At 39.4% G+C, this 25,126-nt stretch overlaps 2 protein-coding genes across 12 annotated transcripts in view; one reads left to right on the top strand and one right to left on the bottom strand.

Moving 5' to 3' along the window:
- The window catches only part of MTMR1 (myotubularin related protein 1), a 52,887-nt gene extending 34,944 nt beyond the window's left edge, over positions 1-17,943 (top strand). For 8 of the 9 annotated variants that reach the window (XM_073358356.2, XM_073358354.2, XM_073358352.2 and 5 more), the window contains 3 exons: positions 970-1,083; positions 2,981-3,157; positions 15,039-17,943. In XM_073358356.2, coding sequence (XP_073214457.1) covers positions 970-1,083; positions 2,981-3,157; positions 15,039-15,203 — 456 coding nt within the window. In that variant the 3' untranslated portion in view covers positions 15,204-17,943. Of the gene's footprint in view, positions 1-969; positions 1,084-2,980; positions 3,158-15,016 lie in introns of all 9 variants that reach the window. The other variant, XM_073358358.1, reaches the window with a different exon arrangement.
- A 1,934-nt stretch (positions 17,944-19,877) lies between these two features.
- Positions 19,878-25,126, bottom strand: part of CD99L2 (CD99 molecule like 2) — an 85,988-nt gene continuing 80,739 nt past the window's right edge. For all 3 annotated transcript variants that reach the window (XM_073358348.2, XM_073358346.2, XM_073358347.2), the window contains 2 exons: positions 24,265-24,330; positions 19,878-23,784 (listed from right to left, as the gene is read on the bottom strand). In XM_073358348.2, the coding sequence (XP_073214449.2) occupies positions 23,717-23,784; positions 24,265-24,330 (134 nt within the window). In that variant the 3' untranslated portion in view covers positions 19,878-23,716. The remainder of the gene's footprint in view (positions 23,785-24,264; positions 24,331-25,126) is intronic.

Below are 25,126 nucleotides of genomic sequence, written 5' to 3'. Positions count from 1 at the left end.
CATACTGTCTAGGGGCAGAATTACTTTGTCCTATGGACGGGGCAGTTGTGGACAGTCACAGAATACTTAATCTGGTTATTGAGAGAATCCTTTCTCATTTGAATAAATACCAGCCTTTGTAGTTTTATTTATTATTTCAATTTGTAGGGCTCCTAAAATTGCAGGTGTCTTGGATTTTTGTTTCATAATTCTTAAACTTTCTGTAATTTTATACGCATACATACATATATGGTTGTTGGTACTTTAAAACCTCTAGTTAGTTATGAAGAAAGTATGTAATGGTGAATATTGACATAATACTACTTTCATTCCAGATGTGAGGGATTTACATTCTAATATGAAAAGGAAGATGGATTAGAGGATTATTCTACATAGTGGATAATAAACTTGAGGGAAGAATTAGGGGACAATGTAAACTGGGTGGAATGAGAAGGGAGTGTTTTTAAATACGTATTTACTATTAAACACGTTGTACATGCAACAATCTTAACTGTTCAATTTATTGTACATTAGTTTAGTAAATAAAGCTCTTAAATGCCCAAAGTGTTTGTTTTTTTAAGATGGCATCCTGTAACAAAAATAACTTGATGCAATGTTTGCAGGACACTGCCAGTCAGGGCTTCTTGGTCCTGTTGCTGGGTGTCACTGTTAACGTTAGCAGATCACTCCATACCTCTGTCTCAATTAACCTCTGTTAAAACAATAGCTATAATAATGCTTACTTTAGAATATTAGTAAAGTGTCATTAGATTTTGCAATGAAAAGCACTATCTAAGTACAATAGAGATGATCAAAATTGCTTAGCATTTCTTAAGATTGTCAATAGATGTAAACCCCACTTTTTGAAAAAATCATCCTTTTCTTGTGAATTTCTTGGTTGTTATCTTATTTATAAGGTTGCTTCTCTTTACTATGGATAACAAAAGTTTAAAATAATTCTAATACATAAAAATCTATACTTTTTTAAAGTTTCCTGCAGCCTTTGAATTCAATGAACTGTTTCTGATCACCATTTTGGATCACCTTTATAGTTGTCTCTTTGGGACTTTTTTATACAACTGTGAACAAGAACGATTGAAAGAGGTAAGTTCTACACTTGCTACTGTTTGACATGTTGATTTCATGCAGAGGTGCTTTGAGTATGAGACAAGAACATTTGAGCCTGTGTTTTAGTGGAATTTGTTGTTATCTAAACCTCTAGAGCTGGCCTGAAAATGAATTTAATGTTATAGATATGAGAAATATGTTCCAAACAGCCCCATAACCAGAAGAAGGGCCACTCTACACCATAGTTGAATTAAAACATTTTTCTAATTATGTCAGGCTCTACACCTTCCACCTCACTGTAGATCATGAACTGCTGTTCCAGATGATGTCCCAGTTCATGCACAAACCTCTAAAACACTTCTTACCAAAATCTTGGCCATCTGTAGAGGAGTTCTATGGTTGATGCAACGTTACCAGTACACTGCAGTCTGGAGCATCATTTGAAGCAGGATTTGATTATTGATGATGGAACATGAGGTTGAAGGATGGAAGAGAATTTAAAATATTTTGGTATTAGGGAGGTTAGCACTTTCACTCTGAAGCACTTTGCACCTTCTATAATATGCTTCATCCAGTCTCAAAGTATTATTACTATGCTGAAAATGTACATTTGTGGTTGGCCTTCTCCTCTCCGTCACACTTCATGCTTTCAGTAAAATAATTAACTGTCCCTTAGTGTTTGTGTTTAGCTTTGGTATTTTTCTGGGTTGGCTGTCTTATCTAGTACAACAAATTGCATGCATACACCACAAGATGGAGCTAAATAATACATTCTTAGCGAGTACGTGATTAACAGACAGTTTTCTTTCACAAATGGATAATTGGATGCAGCTCCCTTTAAAAAAAAAAAAAGAGAGAGAGAGAGCAATTTAACACACAGCTGTAGTAGAAACAGATGCTTTATAGTATTGAAAGAGTATAAAATTGCAAGATAAAACTGATAAGGTTTCAGAATATGAATTCTTGATTTTATGGTTTTATTGTGATTTTTTTTATTATTATATAGTTTTTTAAAAGTGCAGATAAAGCTAAAACTGGACACTTAATTAAAAGTACAATATTTAGATGGCTGTAAGCAGACAGTGGAAGAAATAGATGACACTCACTTTCCTCAAATACTGTTCCGGTTATTTCAAAGGATACATGCTTCTCTTCACTGATTTCTAGTTAATTTAATTTTGTCACATTTTGGGTTGGTCAGTGTGTTGTTATGAATATGACCAGCTATGGTTATCACTGCAGGGTTATAAACAGTGTAACACTGATCAGCTCAGAAAGCAAAATAGCCCCCAAATATACTAGAATCTTCATTCTGCTCCTGAACAGTTTTGTAGAGAAATGACAATCTTGCAACTATGATTAAGTCTTACAGCTGTTCAGTGACATGGATATTGGAAATGTTCTGAGCACTTACTGAATTGTAGTAAATAAAGTTGCCACTAGCTTCCCTGCCCAGTTAGTGCAGTAACTAGTCTGACTTTTTGGAAAAAAATTTTCCCCAAGGATAACAAAAGGAAATCTCAACAAATTAAATTAATGTGCCTTTAAATAAATATTGTGTATCAAATAGTTCTTGGAACAAAAGAACATTACTATGCTAAAATGTAAAGATTTTGAATTACATACATTAGAACGTCAGAGTTACAAACTGACCAGTCAACCAGACACCTCATTTAGAACTGGAAGTACACAATCAGACTGCAGCAGAGACAAAGGAAAAAAAAAAAAAGCAAATACAGTACAGTTACTGTGTTCAACATAAACTACTAAAAAAAATGAAGGGAAAAGCTGTATTAAGTCAATGTTCAGTTGTAAACTTTTGAAAAAATAATCATAACATTTCGTTCAGAGTTACGAACAACCTCCATTCCCAAGGTGTTCATAACTCTGAGGTTCTACTGTATACTAAATGGCATTCTTTTTATTTATTCAGGAGATAAGTACAAAGACTGTATCTTTATGGTCCTACATTAACAGTCAACTAGATGAATTTACTAATCCTTTCTATGTGAACTATGAAAACCACGTCCTGTATCCTGTTGCCAGTCTGAACCATTTGGAACTGTGGGTAAATTACTACGTCAGATGGAATCCAAGAATGAGGCCACAGGTATGGGTTCTTTCAGTTAGCTACTTTTGCCTTAAAGTGAACTGAGCAAACAGACTTTGAAAAGTTTTTAATTAATTAAAGTTTTTAATTTTGAATGGTCTCCTATCTGAATGATAGAGTAGTGCTCTAAAATATGAGGTGGTGGTGTTTATAAAACCTTACTGTCTCGCTGTTTTCATCAAAATCATAAGTGGAATGAACTATGGAAGAGGAGAGTTGCAGTATTCTTTTACTGAAGATTACTGATTCTTCTTTTGCTCCTGGACTGTTTTCCATGGCATGACAAATATCTCAAAATGTTCCACTTTGCTTGTTATGATGATGCTCAGGAGATTATTGCAAACACACGCACACGCAAACCTCTGTGCCTTATGTTTTCCAATATAATCATCAAAGTCCAAACATATGCAACAGCTTCTCATGTTAATAAATATAGTGGACTGCGTAATCACAATTTACCAAGATCACCTTTTCTATATTTGGTCAGTATAGTTTCAGATCCTGTTAGCCTGTCAGTAGAAAAGATCATCCCCATTTTTATTTAATGGACCTTATGTCTTCTTCAGAGATAAAAAATAAAATGTGATGTTCTTAGGGGATCACTGAAGATATTAAAAGAATGGACCTTTCCAACTACTGGTACGTTGGTTTAGTTTAGTGACTCTTCACATGATTCTTTCTTTTGTCCTGTTTTATGCTAGAATAAGAGAAAATAAAGTATTTAACATTAACAGGGAGCCCACTGAGGGGTAGTAGTTGTACAAGGCGACTTCATAAGTTCATCTATCAAACTGCAAAAAAAAATCTTCTTTAATCAAGTGGGAAATGTTTGTAGTGTTTTGGAAGTCCACTGAAAAGAGAAATGATCCAATATGTGGGTGTAATTGAGGATGAAGGCCAGCCCTTTAGCATGTGTAGGAAGGGGTGTTTGAACCCCTTGATGTGTCCATCAACTAATTAATCTTTTTGGTAAGAAGAGAAACTCACAAGAATTAAAGGGCAGTATTTGAATCAGTCAATATGTCAGTTAATGCATCTTTAGTTTTTCTGAATTACGGAGACTTGGATTTTCAAAAGGGCCTGTGGGTGTTAGGCACCTAACTTCCATTGACTTTCACTGGGAGTTGGTTATACAATTACCTTGGGCTCTTATTTGACAATTCCAGAATGAATCTGTTGTAAAATAGTAACTTTCTATAACCATTTTCTTCTTACTCCATTCTTGACCATCTCTGAATATCTGTTAATTGTCAGCTATTCTCTGCTTTGAAGCTACAGGATTCCAACTAAAGCCTGAACATATTGGAAGACAGTGCATGTTTAAAAATCACAACCAGCCAGGGTATTTAGAGTTTATAGAGATTGTGTTCTGTGAACAAGGGGCTACTTATAACTTACTATAGCAAGTGGTGGCTGAGTGCACCAAGGATTGGCAACACTAATTTGATATTATAGTAGTACCAACAACTTCAATAGTAGGATTATGGCCCCATTGTGTCAGGGTCTGTGCAGTTGGGGACAAACAGTGCCAGCCACAGAGAGTTCACAGTCTATGTGTATGACAATGCAGTGGGTGGATGGAATGGACAAATGGGGACATCTTTTGCTGGGAACCTTCTCACTAAATTGTGTTGCAGTAAGTCAGACACTTCTTTGTTCTTGAGCAAAAACCTGTTGCTCCAAATTGAAATTGGGTTGCTTTTAATCCTAAAAACAATTGATACTTCCTCATCCCAACAAAATCAGGTGGCTCATACTGCTTGGTCCTAGAACATTGAATCTGTTGATGAAGAAGAGAATTTCAGAATTATTCTTTCCTCCCTGAATTGGAAAGATTGCCATTTGTACTCAACTTGTGGGAGACCTGCTCGTACATTCTAGGTACTCTATTCTTTCTAGGCTTACCTGCTGCTTTTCACTTCCAAATGCCTCCATGCCAACCCACAATAGGTAGGATAATGCAACCTCCTGGAAAATGCTCTCAGAATTCTCCAATTGAGGTCAGGTCCCTCCTTTTTTCTACTTATTTTTATAGTACTTTTCAAATTAGCTTGGTACATTTCTGGTTTTCAGCTATCTAGCATCTGTAAGTATCCCTTTCTTGGACCCCTCTTGGCTAGATTTTTGTATTTCAGAAGACAGGGCAAATCCTTTAGAAAGACCGTTCTTCCTAGAACATGGCTTCTGTAGATGTAGTATTTCAAGGCATGAACCTTTGTCAGTCATGTCTGCAGGTCATGATTAAAGCCTTGAAACCTTTGAACTGCAAGCCCTACACTGCTGTATGAAAAAGGATTTATTTTGGTCATGAAAATTCCATAATTCCTAATTTTCTATTAGGATGTACTTTAAAGTTTCATTTTGTCACTAGCTAGTATCATCCATTTGTATTTAGGTTGTGACTGTATCTTCTCTTCCAAAAGCAGGATTTTTCTCTAAGGCCAGCTTCCTTTTATGCCTTCTACTATAGCCACCTTATCCCTCCCTCTGGGAACTGTAACAACTTTCTGAATTGTTAATATTTGTCAGCTTTACTTTTCTCGATGACTTTTCTGCAGGCTGTGTTCTTCTGGAAGCGAGGCTGTTATGAATAAAGCAGGCATCTTGAGATCCCTAAGCTATTAATTTGTTCAAATAAGTAGTTTTGCAAGTTTGTTCATCTTCTTATTTTTATTTGTTTAAGCCCTTGGTCCAAATACAAAAGTGACAGTGTTTGTAAACATAGGCATTCAAATTAGATGGTGAAATGTATACTGTGTGCTTGTTATAACAAATCTATCCCCTAGCACTTCTATACTAGAAGCATAGGAGACAGAACTAATCCAGTATGACAACTCATTTGTTCCTATCAGTATGTTTTTACTGAGAGCCCTCGATGTACTTAATTTTGTACAAAATGCAAAAGGTAACACTCTCTCTGAGAGAGAGCTTGTGTTGTAGGCAAAGCCGCTGGTGCTGCCTAAAGTCAGGATTGCCCGACACTTCCCACTATGGGAGGCTGTATTTAGTTGCTTACAGCTTTGCTAAAATGTAAACGTTTGGGCTGAAATTTCTGATATTCTGCATCTATCACCGATTGCATTTTTCCCAGTGCAACCTTTGTGTCTCTGCAGCCTTCATTTGGCCCTTTGTGGGTATGTATTATCATAGTGTGATCATATTATTAAATACTACTTTTTCTACAGCACCGTACCTCATTGAGTGCATAGGATGGACCTGCTCTGGGAATGCTCAGGGTTGTATAGTGAGAGACGGTTTGTTTGTTTGTAGGACGGCTACCTCATTTCTTACACTAGTTGAAAAGAGAAGGAGAAAGGGTGGTCTCATGGTTGAACTGGTGGAATTTTGTTGCCCTGGGGAATTTGAATCTGTCCTTGCCCCTGACGCAAACTTCCTATGTGATGCTGGGCATGTCACTTAAAATCAAACTTTTCATAGGTGGCCACTGATTATGTGTTTGTTGTTTTGTGGGCTTGATACCCCAAGATCCTATTTGCAGAAGTGTTAAGCATTTACAGCTGCAACTGAAGTCAGTGGGAGCGGGAGCAGTGTGAACACAAAGTGCTATGGAATGCTAATTACTATGAAAAATCAGGCCCTAATAGGGTGACCAGGCAGCAAATGTGAAAAATTGGGAGAGGACGTGGGGGGTAATAGGAGCCTATATAAGAAAAAGACCCAAAAATTGGGACATCTGGTCACCCTGGGTCCTAAGCATCTCAAAGTGGGCATCCAAAATTAGTGGACACATTCAGCCTTAATCACTCTGTACCTCAGTTCCCTATCTGTAAAATGGGGATAGTTATACCACCACACTTCACAGGGGTGCTGTGAAAATAAATTCATTAATATTTGTGAAGCTCTTAGATACGTAGTGATGAGCACTACAGAAAAGTACAGGAGGAAGTGAATAATTCTGCCTCCCGAGTAGGGTTTGGATAGTGTACGGTAAATAAGACCTAAAATTGAACAGTGGCAAGCAAACAAAATATTGAACAACTGCTTATTTTGTGCACTGAATGAGGCATCGGTCCTATGGGAAAAATAATATGTGGTCATATAATTAAAGATGGTCATACTGCATATGCACAAGGGGGCTAAACTACCATCTCCTAACTTCCGGATTCTTGACTTTGTGACCCTAGTGTCATTTTGTCATAGTTTGTTAGATGTCATTCTAAACAGACTGTAGATTTAATCAATGAAGTTAACTTTTAGAGCAACACTTGCACTTATGCCTGCTCATGCCACACATAGCACTGAGCAAATGGTGTGCCATCTTCACCCAGTGCTGCCAATTCATATAGGCACGCTCTGACTTGCAGCCCTCCTGCTGTTTTAGGCCCATGCCTCACTTGAGCAGACACTGTCAGTTCTAGATAACTTTGTAACTGGGCGTTAATACGTGCCCATAAAACACTGACCTACTGGTAAGTGCATTTGCACCCAGATGTGGCTCCAGAGGTGTAAGACTAATGCAGTAACACCTTCCTTCACTTGATCTTACCTTCCTTTCCATTTCTTCTTTTCTTTCCAACCGCTCCTTAAACTCTCTGCCACAGCTTTTAAATCTATACAGTAGTTTCCAAGAGCCGTATGTCAGTTTGCACAGACTAAGTTTCAGATTCACTAGTGACTACTTTTCACGTTGGCTTGGTGTAGTTGACACAACTTTATAAAAAGTCTGTTGTGTTGATTACTATTGAAAAATACTGCTCTCATCATGGTAGATGGACTTTACATGTGAGTATGTCGTTAGCGAGGATTTTAAAAGCAGCTCGATCAGACTTCCTGTTCTTTTGTGAAGAACAAAAAAATGAACTGAAAAACATTGTCTTCTTACAGCACGAAGAGTGTATTTTTGAAAAACTGACTGATATAGTCTGAATCAAGCGATGAATTTAAAGTAGTCATTTTCCTCTGCAGCCTTTCGTCCCTGTTGCTAAAATAGATAAAGTATGCTCATGGAAAGAAGAAAAAATGCATTCACAGCTGAACAATTTTCAAGTGAATGACTGTCCTTGAGCTAGTACAATAATGAACTAGATATCTATCCAATTAAGAACTGGTGGTACTGTAAGTGAATAGCTGTTATGACTTCTTTTAAACGACGCCTTGTGCTTACAAATATTGTTATCCAACAGTACTTCAAAATACTGAAGGATTTCATTTGAATGAAAAAATGAATGTCTATAAAGAAAATGGACGCAAAAACTTCAGGAGACCAAGATTTGACATGTTTAAGAAACAAAGTTCTCTTTTACATATGTACTTCAGTGGGGATGGCCCTTTGTTAACTGTGAAGTGGCTGTTCCTTTTGAGTTATTTTGTCTTCAGGACAGTAGACTCTCCTGGAGAATGTATGATGATGATTTTTTTTGAAAGGACACATGTTAATTAAAAGACAGTTAATAGAAATACCTAAATACTTTACTAATATTTTTCAATATAAGAAACAGCAGTGGAAATGAACACAGCTGTTAGTGGGATTGTGATTAGGAAGTTGGGAAGAGAGGTGGGCCACAAGACATTCTCTCTCTCTCTCTCTCTCTCTCTCTCAAGAGCGAATTCATGCTATTAAATAGTTGAAAACCCCTGGGTTAAGCAAACTTCTCCCTTATGTCGTAAGTCAAGTTTCCTTTTCCCCCTCCTACATCTTCAATGTTGCAAGTACATCCTTTGCCTTCCCCTTTGAATTGTCAGTCTGCATAGTGCTTTTAGATTTCATCGGTAACAAAGCATTTAGTACTGACATGTTATAAAGCCACTGCACGGTTGCAAGAGAAAATAGACGCACACCCCCAGGCAGGACAGCAAGAGGGAGATAATGGAACATGCGAGAAGGAAATGGAGTGGGTAGGGGGTACAGAATACTACAGGAGAAAAAGCAGCATCCTAGAGACATAGAAGGGTAGAGTAAGTCAATCATGACAGATAAGGGATATAGACAGCCTCTGAGGGCTTTGAGTGGGTGGAAGAGGAGAAATGGGAGTTAGGGAGGGGACAACAGCATACAGATTTATGACAAAAGGGCTGCCACTTGATTGCTGATGTCACATTATTGAAGGTAAAAAAAGAGCCTTCTGACTAACTTCTGTGGCTGTAGTGAAGCTTCAGGAAGTTCCCTGGACCAACCTTTATGGAGGCAATTAGCTCAATTAAGGGCTAAGGGCCAGTAGTCAATGGTGCTATGTCGACAAACACCAGCCAAAGATCTGGCCCTAAATCTCCACTACTTTGTACTGCTGGCCAACCCCTTCACATTGCCCTACTCTGCTTATCTTTTTAGATACTAAAGGTTTAATTGATGATTTTTTGGTAGTTTATCAGTTTCTAATGTTCTTTTCCTAAGAGTTTAGAATAATTCAAAAATCTGCTTTTATTTCTCATAAATGGTCAAATGAACAGTAAGTTCTTGGATCTGCTTCACACTTTGAAATATGTTAATATGTAATAAAGTAACTATGATATCTGTTAATTTCATTCTTAGTAAAATATTTTGATAAATCATGGAAGTGAAATTGAGAGTGATTTATCATTTGTTTCATCACTTGGGATATTTATTGGTACTAATGGCATTCATATATTTGTAGCTTAATCAAACTACAGAAAAAGGAAGTGCCCTCTTTTCTGCTCAAGAAGAGTTCTGGGACATCAGTCCACGGGAGATACCTTTCTTCTACCTTCGAAGAAGGATATGTTCTGTGTGTTCCCCCACAATGCCGCTGATACTGAGGGTGATGAACAAAATCAGACAGGCCTGGCCAAAGTTCTCCTAACAGTCGCTCAATCTCCCGAACGTTCCTCATCTCCTGTCACAGGATGTGGGTCGTGTGCCTCATCCCATCCTAGTGCTACTCCACCTCAGGATGTGGCTCCTTGATTGTTCATGGGGTTAGAATCCCCCTGCTCTATGGAAGAGCAACAGGAGTCACTGAATAGTAGAAAGAGGTCAACCGGTACTGCTTACCAGCAGAAATGGAAGAGATTCTTCCATTCGGGGGGTGATGTCGCTACCTCCTGCCTGATACTATGCTACTGTTACCTGCACACATTAGGGCACCCCACCTTTTCCCAGTCCATAGGGCTCCAGGCGTAACCCAGTTAATTTAGGCCCCCCCACCTTTTCCCAATTGGTAGGGCTCCAAGCGAAAAGCACCTACCCTTACCCAATCCGTAGGGCTCAGGGCCACCTGTACCCGATTCATAGGGCTCCGGGTGTAACTAACCTGGTTAATTTAAGTACCCACACCCTTTACCAATACGTAGGGCTCCGGGTGCATACTACTTCTGCAGATGTGCAGGACCTTTTACCAGTGAAAGAGCCTTACACAGTAATATCCTGATCCTCTATTAACAATTACCAAGCATACAATGAATAAACATTAAGCATACAATGCCATTCTCACCAATCCTGATCATGCAGGCGGACTTCCCCTGTTGGCCAGGCAAGATTGGTCTCGTCTGAGTCCTAGTTGCTGCATGTCAAGGTCGTGCAGAGGATTCTTAACAGCTCTGGTCTTAGGCTATGTCTTGTGGGTGAGTTCTTCTTCTTCCAGGTCTTTCCTTCTGCTTCTTCTTCTTCCCAGCTAGTCTCCTTCTTGGACCCCAGTTTATATAGTGAAACTTGTCCTGCTTAGCTATACCTTAACCAATCATTTTACTCAAATCTATCTAACATATTGTAACATAATTCTCCAACCAATTATATCCCACTACCCTAATTAACTTACACTGAGAAAAATTAATTATACAGCAGACAGAAACAATTAAACAATAGAGAAGTGGGGACCATAATGACAAAGCAATAAAGAAATGAGAATTTCACAACCACAACTATTGATAAGTGATTTCTTGACGGACAGAAACCTTTAACCAACTTAAGATCTGTTTCTTTATCTGGTGATAGTGGGTGCCATTAGGATGGGGTCTCCTTCTTAACAGCCTGGTTTAATGTAATTTAGATGAATGTGAGGATGTGACTTCTTGTTTTTCAGCTAATGGCTGCTGCTTGGGTGCTCTTTTAATCTGGCTGCAGACAAAGGCCTTATCCTTACACTACTCTCAGTTATCTTGGATTATCTGTTGGTTCTGAAGACATCAGGGGTCTCAGTTCAGTTAAGCTCCTTTTGGCCACAATATCAACCTTCCTTCTTCTTGTAAAAGGATCCTCCATTTTTGCTCACCTGGTATCAATTGGGTTTATTTAAGGGTTTGGAGAATCTCTACCCTCCACATTAGGGACCCTACCCCAATCTGGCACCTCAGGTTGGTACTCAGTTTCTTTACGTGACCTCCATTTGAACCAATGGCAGTCTGTCTTCTGCTCCATTTATATATGAAGACATTCTTTTTAGTAGCCATCACGTTGGCTTGTAGGGTTGAAGAAATGGATGCCTTGATGGCAGATCTCCCCCTTTATGTTATTCTTCAAGGACAGTGTCTTTACCTCCACACAGTGAATCCCTACCTAAGGGTCTGTCGGAATTCCACCTTCATTTTTTCCACCTCCATGTATTCATTTTCCAGTTTTCATGCCCTATATTTTAGAAGAGCACTGGACTTCTACCTAGTATTGAGAAAGTCACCTAAGTGCTTCATTTCCTTCACAGATAGATCCAAGTTGTCCTTGATCTCTGCTCAGAGACTATTGAGATGGATATCTGGATGTATTATCACTTGTTATGTGGATGCAAGCGTTCATCCTCCCCACCCCCCAAAGGTGATAGCACATTCAACCAAATCATAGGCAACATCTACAGCATTACTTAAGTATGTGCCCGTATCTGAGCTGTGTAGGGCTGCTATCTGGGCTTCAATATGTATGTTTTCAAAACATCACACCCTGATTTATGCTGCCAGATCCAATGCAACACTTGTTTCTGCAGTGGTATCTTCAGTTCTGGTCTCAATTTCGAAACTCCCTCCTCCATCTGTGGATTCTGCTTAGAAGTCACCTGAGGTGGAGCATCCAAAGGGACACTGCTCAAAGAAGTGGTAGTCACCTTGTGCAGTAACTATGGTTCTTCGAGATGTGTCCTCCTATGGGTGCTCCACGACCTGCCCTCCTTCCTCTCTGCTAGGGGACGTTTGGCAGGAGATGGAACTGAGGGCAGTTCACCCGCGCACCCCTATAAAGTCTTTGTGTCTGGCATGCGGAGGCCTGGGGTGTATGCATGGGCTGAATGGACACTGCTAACTGAAAATCTCCAATCAAGGGCTTGAGAGGCACATGTGTGCCTAGGGAGACACATTTCTAAGACCTGCAGTTACTGCACAAAGTGAGTAACCTCTTCTGCCCATTACTGGAGCACCATCCCTTCTGTGCAGTGAATGAGGCAGGAAAATATTGGTGGGGAACAGTCTGTGGTAATGTAATTAAAGACTGTATCATACTGCATATGCGAGGGGGCCACAGTACAGTTGCACAGAAAACTTTAATCCTGGCATTACCTAACTTTTGAATGCTTGACTTCGTAACCATGTTCTTTGTCCATATTTTTTTGTGTATAATGTGAATATACGGTGCCTTAAGTGATGTGTTTTAAGTTTTGTAGACTTCATTATTGTGACTTTTACGTAATTTATTAATATACCATCCTTTCAGATTGAAGCATGGAAGGGACAGGAAACTGTGCATGAGATTGTAAGGTGTTCTTTCCTAGTTTAGGTGTTGGGGAGCACAGAAAAGTAATACAGCCAGCATCCTCCCTTTTAAATGCTATACATAATGTCTGTATTCAGCAATGTTCACGCAGTGTGTCCTGCACAGATCTGTAGCAAGGTTCTACGAAGTCTGTTGTCTGAAACTGCTTTTCATGATTCTGGCTTGTTCAGTGGGACACCTAGGTGATATATGTGACAAGGTGTTCAAGTCTGTAAAAGAAAGATGTTGCACATTACAATGGTCCATGATTATGCTGTTCAGAAACCGGGCGTGCAAAGCCCCTGTGACCTAGGGCCCAGTGCAACACAACAGCTAAATCATTCTCTTATGGACCGGAGCTCTAGTGTAGGAAGAGTATCCACAAGGATGAACTCTGGTAGAACAGCAGGTTTTTTCTTATTGAAAAACGTAGTGGCCACTAGAAAAATATTCTTGCTGTCCATTAAATTGAGTTCCAATCTACATGCTGTGGTACAGCATCTCAGTGTTACTTGGCTGTGGAAGTTAATTGTTATAAATGTATTTCTAATATGCCAGGTCAAGAAACCGGTAGTGTGCAGTGACTGTCTGCCTTGTTGAAGGTTTGTGAAGACACCCTCTTTATGTTGACAGGTTTAGGTTGACATCCGATGAAGTGAGCTGTAGCTCACGAAAGCTCATGCTCAAATAAATTGGTTAGTCTCTAAGGTGCCACAAGTACTCCTTTTCCTCTTTATGTTGCAGTTGATATCCGCATGTACATGTGAGTGGAGGATGCTGACCTAGTGACTTCCAGGGTATCAGAAGTGGCATGAGCAAACTTCCTCTTTCCTGGACACAGCCCAGCTCTAGGAGTTTCATGCTTAACCCTGTAGCTCTGGAATCCTTTTTGAGCAGTAACTAGCAGTCAGGGATGAATGCCGTTCTCTCGAGCCAAACGTTTCATAGGTCTAGGCTACCCTATTACTTCTAACAGCCCTAGAGTTCCCCTCTGTTCTTCTGACAGCACTTACAGAATATCTGTCTTCCTTACTCTAGATAGTTGTAAATAGTTCACAGCTTGGTAAAGTACAGTGTAGACTAAGTCTGAAGTTTTGGCATTTTCCGGCTGTTTCATTATCGTTGTCGCACTTTGGAAGATCACCCTGGGCTTTGTCTAGGGCAGCAGATCTAGTGAGAAAAATGGGGTTAAAGGAGTGTTCCTCTTGACCAGCTGTGTTCCACTGCTTCAAACAGACATGAAACAATGCCTTTCATAACTCTAAGAAAATCACTCCGCCAAAGACAGCGATGTCTTCAAGGTTCCCTTCAGAGGCCACTGAAAGGGCAAAAGACACCACTCCTGAACCTGCTTCTGTGAAAGGCTTCTCAGTGCATGAATCTGGGAGGCCTGCACAGACAAAAGCCTTTTTTCTACCTCTGTGATGATGACTGATGCTAAATCCCAGGCTGAGAGGCGTCGAATGCTTGTAAAGCTGCCCTGTACAAAACCATGGAAATATGTTCCATTGGCAAAGGATCCAATTTCTTTGAATGGAGCCAAGGAAAACACTAAGCTGGCTGTTCTCTGGAGCAACACATTAAAAAAAGGCCTTGTGTGATCAACTTCCCTGAAATCTGGAGGTCCTGAGAGGGACAGGACCTTCTCAGACTACAGCCAGTCACTCATGTGTGCAAAGCACTATGGGGCAACTTTGAGGGATATGGCCTCTCTTTTTGTAAATTCCATCTTTGGTATTGATTTGTGGACCAGTGTTTGTATTCTGGTGCAAAATGCTTTTCATTTATTTACTTTTTATTTTTTTTTTTTTTTCAAATTCATATCACCGGAGAAGAGAGACTCCTGGTGAAGGCATTTCATACATTAATTGACAGTAATATTGGTAAAATTGATTAAAAGTACGGTATCAAAGTAACTTGCTTTTCCTTAGTCATCCTTTACTTCCCCCCCGCCCTTGTCTTTGGGTATCCCTTCAATAAATGTGTACAGCCTCCTGAATAGGGCCCCTACAAACTCAGTCATGATTGACTGGGGAGAGAGGGGAAGTTGACTAGAGTATTTATCATTTGAAATGTTAAATAAAGAAATAGTCACTCCAAATATTGAGATGTAATGAAATTTTAAGCAGCTTGGGGTTTCTTATGTCACAATAGAAGAAAATAGCAGATGTATTATTAACTGAGAAATTAAGTAATTATTATAATAAAAATAGGTCTCTTCTGTTAAACCACCAGATGCCAATTCATCAGAATCTTAAGGAGCTACTTGCCATCAGAGCTGAGCTTCAGAAGAAGGTGGAAGACTTGCAGCGTGAAGCTGCTACACGATCCATTTCTTCATCATCAGCTAGAGGGTCGTCATCTTCTCACTCAGCCTCACCGGTGCGCACTTCTGTCTGATGTGCAACAGCCATGTAAAACCATTCCTGTCAGATGATCAGCGTATATATGCTTTGAGGCGGGTGGAATATTTTCCCTGTCTCCCAAGGATTGTGAGTGACTTATAATTGCTATCAATCTACATGCCTTACTCTTTGTGTCTGTTTCTGTTATGATGAGGCCAAAAAGAGCTTCAGTAGTTGTGATGGTATTTTCTAAAGTTGGCAGTTCCCGTATGTGTTTTGACATCTCTTGCTAAATCATCAATTGTAAAATTAACTTTATTTTGAGCAACCAACAATTTAACCATCTTAAAAAGGAACCCATCTGTCAGTCAGATAATGTAAGATGCTTTTTGCTGCCTTGGGTACAGAGGCTGGTTGAGAAACCCAAATGAAATGCCATGTAATGTTTGTGCTGAATCAACATGGAGAGAAATTTACTGAATGGGAGCTCTTTATTTAATGCAGTACATTATTTTTATCTAGCGCAACTGCTAATATTCTTGGGGACATATATAAGTAATGCACTTTGAAACAGATTTTAAATTAAGTATTTTTCAGTGCAGCCAATTTTACATTTTGAGTAATTATGCCATTAAGAATGGATGGTAATGAAGGTAAACAGGATTTGCCAATTAATACACACCTACTGGTACTTGTATGATGTAATATATTTGGTAAAGCATGGATTTTAATTTTTTAATGCCTTTTTTTACAAGTTTAAATAAATCTTTTGACCGTTTATTGTCCTGTTTTACCCTCATCAATAAGGGGTAAGCTTAATCAGGTCTGTCTTGTACTCGGTAACTTGTTTTCTAGCAAGTGGTTACAATTTGGATTAGAACATCGAACCGTGTAAATTGTATAGTCTGTATAGTTCCACATATTTTAAGTGTGTCCTGTTAAATGTATACACACAAAATCCAATTTATGTACATGCATATGTGATGTTAAACATGCATACACTTGATTTGCATGTTATGGGTTCAGAAAATTGATCCAGCCTTTCCAAATGTTTTGGAAGATATAAACTGTTACAACTTTGATGTTTTTAAATAATAGGATCTTAATTGGTTTCCTTGAAATAATAAAGCCTGTTCGGTTGGGTTTTTTTTTTTTAAATGCTGCCAACATTTTCTGTTTTCAATCATTTATCCATATTGTATATAAAATCCTTATTTCTCATTTTTTTCCAATTCCCCCCCCCCCCCCAAAAAAAAACCATTGTTGTTTCAGAACCGTCTGATCAACGCCATTAGTGACATGAAGCCTTTTAAAAAACAATTCTGCAGCTGCTTTCTCAGCAGGCGTGGAAGTAAAACGTGCTTGAAATTCCCCTTTATTTTTTCCTTCCTACTTGACCAACGTTTCACAAGAATCCCAAGCTCCTCCTTTGAGTAGTCAAGATATCGTGACTTCACTTGCTGGTCTTGAACTGTATGATTCAAGTGCTGCTGGGAGGAATTAACCCTGTTTCTGAAGAATCGATTGGTTCTATGCACTAGTTGTAGTTGTTAGTGGATAGCCATTGTCCAGCTCTGCTGGAAGGAGGACAAGAGACCCTGGATGTGGTTTAGGCTGCAACTTTATTCCTCACTGTCCAGGAGTACCTGGCAGATAAAATTGTACAGTGCAGGTAATTCCATACTTGTTTACACACAACCGGGAGGTGAGGGAAGGGCTGCTGGCAGCCCTCCCCCTTTATCCATCCAGGTCCCTAGCCAACCTGCTAGCCGCTCAGTTTAAGGCACCCTGCCTATACCCTGGGACATCAGTACCCCTGCCTCGAATTAGGTGGGGAGGGGGCTATAAAGGAGCAGGGGGTTAAGTCCCTGCTATTCTAATCATCGGAGCCCTAACCTCCCTACCCTCACAGTTTCCACTCTAAATCCTGTACCAGTCCATTTTATCTGATGATGGGATCCCTTCCCTACAGAAAGAAAAGGACGACTCGGATGCATTCAGTGGCTGTAGCTCACGAAAGCTTATGCTCAAATAAATGTGCTAGTCTCTAAGGTGCCACAAGTCCTCCTTTTCTTTTTGTGGATACAGACTAACACGGCTGTTACTCTGAAACCTTCCCTACAGAGTGTCTGCACTGAACATGCACCACAAGGAGGCACCAGCAATTAGCTTGGCTGTGCAGTGGTCATTGTACTAAATATGCCGTTGTGCCACACTCCTTTTCCCCAGTTCTGTGCACTTCTGTACGTAACGATGCCATGTGTAACACAAACTGGTGAGTACTTCTTTTGCAAATGTGAGCTGTGTTGATAGAAGTTCTGTGTCCAGTCTTCTCAGTTCATTATACACAGTGTATGATGTTGCAATGTGTCCTGTTCATTTGTGATGGAAAAATTTTTATAATAGTTTATACACCTGAAGCAGAATGGTTCGAGAAGGACCAAGATGCCACATCTGTTAATCTAAATCGGGCCTTTCATAAGAGATCATTAAGATGGAAGATGGTTTTTATATAAAAACAACACTATAAAACAATATACCATCAGTGAATTTTATACAGTCAAAATATGTTGAGTTGTGAATTTAAACTCCTTGGTACTTCAAATTTAGCCTGGCGTTTTAACCGTCTACTGAAATAGAGCATGCTGTTTCTAAAATGAAACCTAAAGAAAGTAATTTGAAATTTTCTCTTTATTGGAGCTAGTGATCATGAAAGATTGTGCTCCATAATAACTGTAAAAGGGATAGTTGGAATAACTGTAGCACTTTCAGATATTAAACATTATATGCTCACAGCTACAATGTATGGATTCATTTTTATACAGAAAAGTGTCACTCATTCTTACAAATAGTCTGTATGTGCCACAGGTTTCAACATACCCAAGTGACCCTGTCATCGCAAGGATAACATGAGGGATCCTCCTGATACAATAGGAGTAATAAGCAAAATTGACTTTATGTAGACACTTAACTCAGTAGTTTTCAAACTGAGGCTTTTTTGTATTTCTGTTGGTCAAAGTGTGGTTTTGCTCTGGAAAGTGACAAAGTGAAATGATCTCTCAGCTCTGCTCCCTTTGTGAGCATTCAGCATCTTATCCTTCTAAGTGACCAAATTCATTATTACTTTTTACTCCTGTTAACACAGTAGAGCCAACGCCATTCTGTGAGAGGGAGCAAGGTTCAGTTCTGACTGGTGCATCTTCAATGGAATTGTAAACTGTGTTCCAGTAGCTGGATCAAAATCTGTCCTCTGTTACACCAGGACAAATCTACTGAAGACAAAGGAAGTGTGTACAGGCATAGGCTGGCAGATTTGACCAGCAGAATCTTTTATTGCAAATGATGACGTACGAGTCGGGAACCACGTCTCAGGAAATCCCAGAATGGGTCTGAAGCACTGCTAGGTAGTTAAATCTAAACTCACCAAATTTTTTAAGAAAAGGAGGACTTGTGGCACCTTCGAGACTAACCACTTTGTTTGAGCATAAGCTTGCGTGAGCTACAGCTCACTTCATCGGATGCATGATGTGATGAAGTGAGCTGTAGCTCACGCAAGCTCATGCTCAAACAAATTGGTTAGTCTCGAAGGTGCCACAAGTCCTCCTTTGCTTTTCGCAAATACAGACTAACGCGGCTGCTACTCTGAAACCAAATTTTTTAAGGTGTCAGGGCAATACAGAAGTCACATTTCAGAGCTGAACGACACTTTGTGAAACCTTTTTTCCCCCTTGTTGGTTAAGTTTTGTTTTTTAAACAGAATTAAACACCCTTTCATTTTTACTAAACTGATAAATATAGTCTTCTCCAACTGTTCCCACAGCCCTCCTCCCCCGCAGCTATACCCTATCTCCCAGTCAAGGAATTAAGGCTGATATGATAAATGTTTATATTTGCTTCCTTTTTATTTATTTATGTTTTATAAAAAAGCTATTCAGTCTTTCGCATGGATTTAATAAAGCCAGAATGACTGGCATTCCTAGGTGAAAATAAGGGCTAAGAGCTTTCCCAGTCCACAACTAAGACATCCAGCAGAACAGGTAAGGCAAGATGTGAAATTCAGCATATTTGTACACACCAACTTTTATATACAAATTCTAAAAGGCAGAAAAGGGTGCACCCCCATTTTTGTACGTGTCACCTTTAAACCAAAGTAAGTATTATGACTGCGCCAGAATTCTCCTGCCCATCTAATCACCTGCATTTGTTAGGGAGAATGGGCTTCTACTATTCTATATCAAAAATTACTCACAGCAAGTAGTGTCAAATGTGAAAATGGTGATATGCTGAGTCACCGTATCTGGGGCCAAAAAATTTAAGTTTAGAAATCGCCATTGCAGGGGAATTTCACATATGAGACATGGAGGTACAAATCCAAAGTCATGTATGCCAGAATTCTTTGTTCTTCAGGAAAACTCTGGATTCCAGACTGGCTACACTGAGTTGACCAGCAGAACGAGATGGGGCAGAGTTGAGGTTGTTAGCGTGACTTTACCAGTGCTTTTCCATACTCGTCAATTTTATCCTTAATTGCAAATTTTCAAGGTAATGTTTTTCTCGGACAATCAACACTGTTCTTAGTGTGAAAAAAATCCTGAACTAAAGTTGAAGTAGCTTTAGTAGGGCTTTTATGCAGGAATCTGTCTGTGTGTGTATGTATAAAATAAAAATACTTTTCCACCTTTTTCCTATTTTTGTCAAACACACGAACAAAACACACAGTACTAAAATGTCACTGTATGAGTAGTCTGTTTTATTCATAGTTTTCCAATGGTAGTTCAGCAATCAAATTCTGATTTTCCCTGTAAGCCTTATATGTACTTTAGCAAAATGAGTCTGCCTTTTCACAGCATAATACACAAATTTCATTTGGTACAGATCAATTCTGCCTTAGTAAACTGTATGCCTTGCTTTTTAAATGAAGATTTCATTCAAAGAAATAATTTACTCTTTATCTAATTTCATCCATATTGTTTCTGAACATCATTTGTCACAGAAGCAATTTTTAACAGCCGAGACTGTCTTTCCACTTCAATTCTTAATGTTTTCTTAATTTTAAATGTTTTTTCTCATGGACTAATTCCACTTTTACCACAACAAAATAAGTCATTAAGAATATGTACTATTGGGTTACATGAAAATGGGGGATTTTAATAGAGCGTCCGAAGGAGTCGTAAAAAGTGTCAAGTCAAAACCGAATGTCACAATTCTCGGGCTTGAAAGGAGAATTACAACTTTACCAAAAGAAAATGCACATCACTAATACAGTAACAAACCCAAAGCTTTATGTGACTAGAGAGGGCTTCTTGTCAAGGATCCGTTTCATGTATGTACAGAAAACTATTGGACTTTTCTCTAATTAGAAGTGGACTCAGTTAACCTACAAAAGCAGGGTGGGGTGAGCACGTGGCCACAGCCCAGGCACTATGTAACCTTCTAGCAGGGCCTCAGCTATATTTTGGACTAAAAGAAAATTAAATAATTTCACTTAGCATTGAGCCATGTCACACTTTCCCTGTATCCTACCACTTTCGACTTGCAAATATTTTTCTCCAGATACTTTAAAGGGGAATGTGGCTGAGATCATGTTTGCAGCGTTTCAGTGCAGGGCTTTTTTTTTAAGTTGTCACCTGTTTTTAATCATGAAGGTCTTTAGGAGGGAAGGAACAGCTCTATCAAATTCCCCTGGAGTATAAAGTAAAATATAACTTGCATCGTACTGGGAAGTGACAAATAAAAATTATTCAAGGTGCTGTACAAATGGTGGCTGCCCCTCCAGAGATTGAACAGACAAGCCAGAGATGAAGGATTGGGGGAAAGAATGCAACAAAAAATAGAGCGATTGTTCTTTACTTTGATATCTAGTACATCATAAGGGTCCTAGATTTGTTTGGATTTTTTGTCCAATTTGCTAACCTTTTTGAAGATAGGCCTGGGGCTAAGGCTTACCTTTTTTTAATGTAACATCAGGCGGTAGTCTCCTCTTTAAAGCCCTCCTTCTCCTAGACCCCAAATTATGCTATTGTAAACTTGGAACAGGAGTTCGGCCGTGCATATACGTACTTTTTCTGATACATTAAGGCATAACTGTTTACCAGAATCATAGAAAAGGCTGTGGGGGAAAAAGCAGCTTCTGTGCAATCTACTTCTGAGTTCTCAAATCTGGTATTCTTCTCAGAGAAACTACTTTAAAATAGAAAATTGCTCTATCTGTGAATTATTAACAGGTCTCAGATGTTCTAGTTTTTAAACACTTTCCCTGCAAGGGTTAAGTGGTCTCTCCTAAAGTAAGCAATCTTGAATACGTCAGTCCACTGTACAGTAGACACAAACAGGGAATGTACAGAGCAGTAATAGAAATGCAACAAAATATGACAATCTATACTCATCAAACCACTTTCTTTCATCAGTAAAAATGAAATATGGAATTATGTTCACTTGATCTACCCAAGAAAATGGCTCCTGGTGTTGTACCAGTGCCCTATAGTAACATTTATTTCTAATATTATCTAAAAATGCTTTTATACTACAGCTTTCAAACATGTTTGGCTAAGAAAGAAAGAAACTACACTATTTGGAAATATACAGTCATATGAATTCAGCTTTGTGGCTTCGTTAGTGTCTGGGTTTCTTTATGTGCTCTTCGAAATTCTACAAACCACATTTCCTCCATCATAAAACTACTCTAGAGTACCTAAGCAAACTTGAATGCTGTATTCCTTGTCTATTTTTCCATAGAAGCCAATAGTTAAATGAGAACTTTGGAAACCGCTTATTACATTTTGTTTTGTAATACAAACACATTTATAAAACAATACATTTCTGCCTGTAAAGCTATTATAAGGCTTTTGATATGCATGTGTCAAAAAAAACAGAGCATAAGGAATTGTACAGCTGCTGCAAAACATTTACAATGCTACTAGGTAATTTCCTTTAAATTAGATTGTTACACAAAAATGTCCCTAGGCTTATACAAATACCTACAGGCAAGGCCCCATGTAAATCCCTTCATGAAAACTGAGTTTGTACATCAAACTGAAAACTAGACACTCTTACTCAGCTGCTGCTTCCCATTCACATAATGGGGAGTTTTGCAAAACATTACAAAATGTACGCATGTCCTGATTCTATAAACACTTTGTACCTTTTTCACTTGAGAATGTGAAGAGTTTTCCTTTGTTTCAAAGCCTCCTTTTCCTAATTCAGCTAATTTTGAAAAATGTATTGGCATGTAACAGTGTCCACATGCAAGGAGCATAAAGAAAAAAAGAAGTTGTAACAAGTGATAGTCAAGATACCAGAGGCCAGAATCAATCTCAGTTACACTTCAGTTAAACAGGACCACAGAGCAGAGCACTGCTTCAGCTAGAGTACAGTGTCCTGTTAGTGGCCAGCATCCAATGCTTCAGAGGAAGGTGTAAGAAACCCCACAGGATAATTCTACATAACTACCCCGTCAGTGGCAGTTTCTTCCTAACCATTCTCGGAGGTTAGCTTATGCCCTGAAGCATGAGGCTTTATATCCCCCTTTCCCCCTGGGTAAAATAACTATGGATGTGCTCATCAGCCATAATAAATAGTTGGGTTTTTTAATTCTGCTAAGCTTTTAATGGCTATCTTGTGGCAGAGTTTCACAGGTTAATTACCTGATCTTTTTAAAAAAAAACTCAATCAGTTTTAACTTCGCTCTCTCTGAATTCAAGTGGCTCCGGTGTTAATGAGATCTGAACCTGTCCCTAAATCCATACAAGTGTGCACAGTTTTCAGTTAATCTCAGCGACTATGCAGAAGTTTGTGTTGTCATAGCCAAACCCTGGAACTCGAGGCTCAATGCCGATCTCAGACACAACCATGTATGGCAGTGTTACCTGCCAAAATCCCATACCGCAATTATCTGTACTGTTATCTGGTATCAACATCAGGTCCTTAAAGGTGGGTAGAAGCCTAGTACTTTGAGATGATGTGCACTCTCAACTCCATGACTCCAATGAGCAGAGGCATTTGTTACCCCCCCTGGCAGGGCCCCTAAATGAGGATCTACCCACAGGCACTTTATTTTTAGGTGTAGCTACTCTAAGGAGTAAAATCTACCCTCAGCTGCACACACAATTTTCATTGCTGACACTGCATGTGCCTAGCTGATAGCAGAAATTGGCTGGAAGTGATTTACAAAGGTTCTCGCATGGTTTGCTTTGGATTGTTATTTTACAGGCACTTCATCGTCCTCACACCTGTACACTCTGGCACTCTTTGAAAAAGACATTATCCCAGCTACTTGTCCCAAAAGTGAAAATCCTAACTGTCGCTTGGAAGGCTACTGAAGCACCTTTTGTTGTCTTGTACACAATGTGAAATCAATCCTACATTTTTAAATTTGATGTAAACATACAACTCTTTACAAAAAAATAAAAAGACACTGACATTCTAGCCCTACAGCCTATATCAACAAGAAGCCACTTCTAGTCTAAATACACATTAAATAGCTTGGATCCAAATTAAATAAAAAGCTGAATTACAAGCGTGTGTGTGTGTGTGTCGCTGACTGATTCTCTTCCAGCCCAAGGCCATGCTTTAGACCTTCGCATTGTCTTGTGGTGGCAGTGGCTCTGCTGACTGTGTTTCTAGGGCTGAATATTTAACTGGAGGGGGAAAGAAAGAATCACCATAAATACAACAACATACTGAAGTATCAAAATAAAAGGAGTCAATGGAGGGAGGTGCTCTATGGCCTTGGGAAAATCCTTTCACTTCTGTGCCTACGTTTTCCCATCTTTAAAACAGGGATGATGCCTTCCTTTTGTAAACTACTTTAAGAGCCATAGCTGACAAGCACTGTGGCAAAGTATTAAGGCCCATTGTTTGCAGGATCAGGCTCTGAGGCCCCTGGATTTATAAATCTCTTTCGTGAGTGCAGTAAGGGAGCAAGCACTGCTGTGGATGTTTTATGGAACGTGGCAGTGTCTTCTGTTATATTAAATGCTATGACTTGCTTAATAGAGAAAGGAAGGCCTGGCTGACATGTGAGACACTTACAATGGGAGGCATGTACTGATGTTTAGCAAGAGTTGTGAAAGCCAGCATTCAGAAAGATTAAGAGCAATGCCAAAAAAAGCTCTCACCTTGAGGTTCTTCAGTTACAACAGCTTCTGTGTTTTCTCCTTTCACGTACTCTGCGTTAAGACCCTCTGTGAAGTGATGATAAAGAGAGTCAGATGGGGAAGGAGACAGTATGGTATCTTTCTCACCAAATGCTAAATTATGCAGAGGAATGTTACCAACACGTGGGTAAAAGAAGCGGTTTAGAGCAAGCCTGTGTTATGTTTATAAAGCAAAATCGCACTTGAGGTTCCCAAACTTGTGGGAGTTGAGGCTTTAAATGCAAAAAAGTATTCAAAGTTTGCAGCAATTAGTAAGGCTCTTCGTTTCAGTAGCACATCATGCCAGGCTGGGAGCTGAGGTAGGGTGGGGAAGCCAAGCACTGTTGTGAATAAACTGAGGGAGCCAAACTCACCATTGGCAATAAGCCATTTAAATGGCCTTGACTTCAGTGGAGCTGGGCTCACTTCCACCAGTCTGGCCCAGGCTCTCCTAATTTTCAACAGGCTAGAGATACAGTATAGGGCAGAGGGGAACCAGCCATCCCAACCTGGCACTTCACAACTCTTGCCTTTCTGCCCTTTTATTCACAGTGCTTGCGTGAGTAGGTCGGAGGCATGACAGTACTGCAGCACCTACCTACAATATCAAAGGGCTCCATTGATTTCAATGGAGCATCCCCTTCAACTACCAGCAAAGAAATACCCCAGGAAGTCTAGCAGTGAAGGGGTTACTTACCGGCATATTTTCTTTAGGCCTAGTCATTCAGCTCTATAGCTATGTGTGTGTGTGTGTATATACACACGTTGTACACACACCTTACAGGATTTTGCTGTGATGTGAGACCTGCTGAGATCTTAGCTACCCACCTAGTTCTGCTCATCT

The sequence above is a fragment of the Lepidochelys kempii genome, chromosome 9 (assembly GCF_965140285.1).
Source record: "Lepidochelys kempii isolate rLepKem1 chromosome 9, rLepKem1.hap1, whole genome shotgun sequence".
Taxonomy (NCBI): domain Eukaryota; kingdom Metazoa; phylum Chordata; order Testudines; family Cheloniidae; genus Lepidochelys; species Lepidochelys kempii.
Note: the sequence above shows the minus strand (reverse complement) of the source record. Positions and strands in the feature narration are given on the sequence as shown.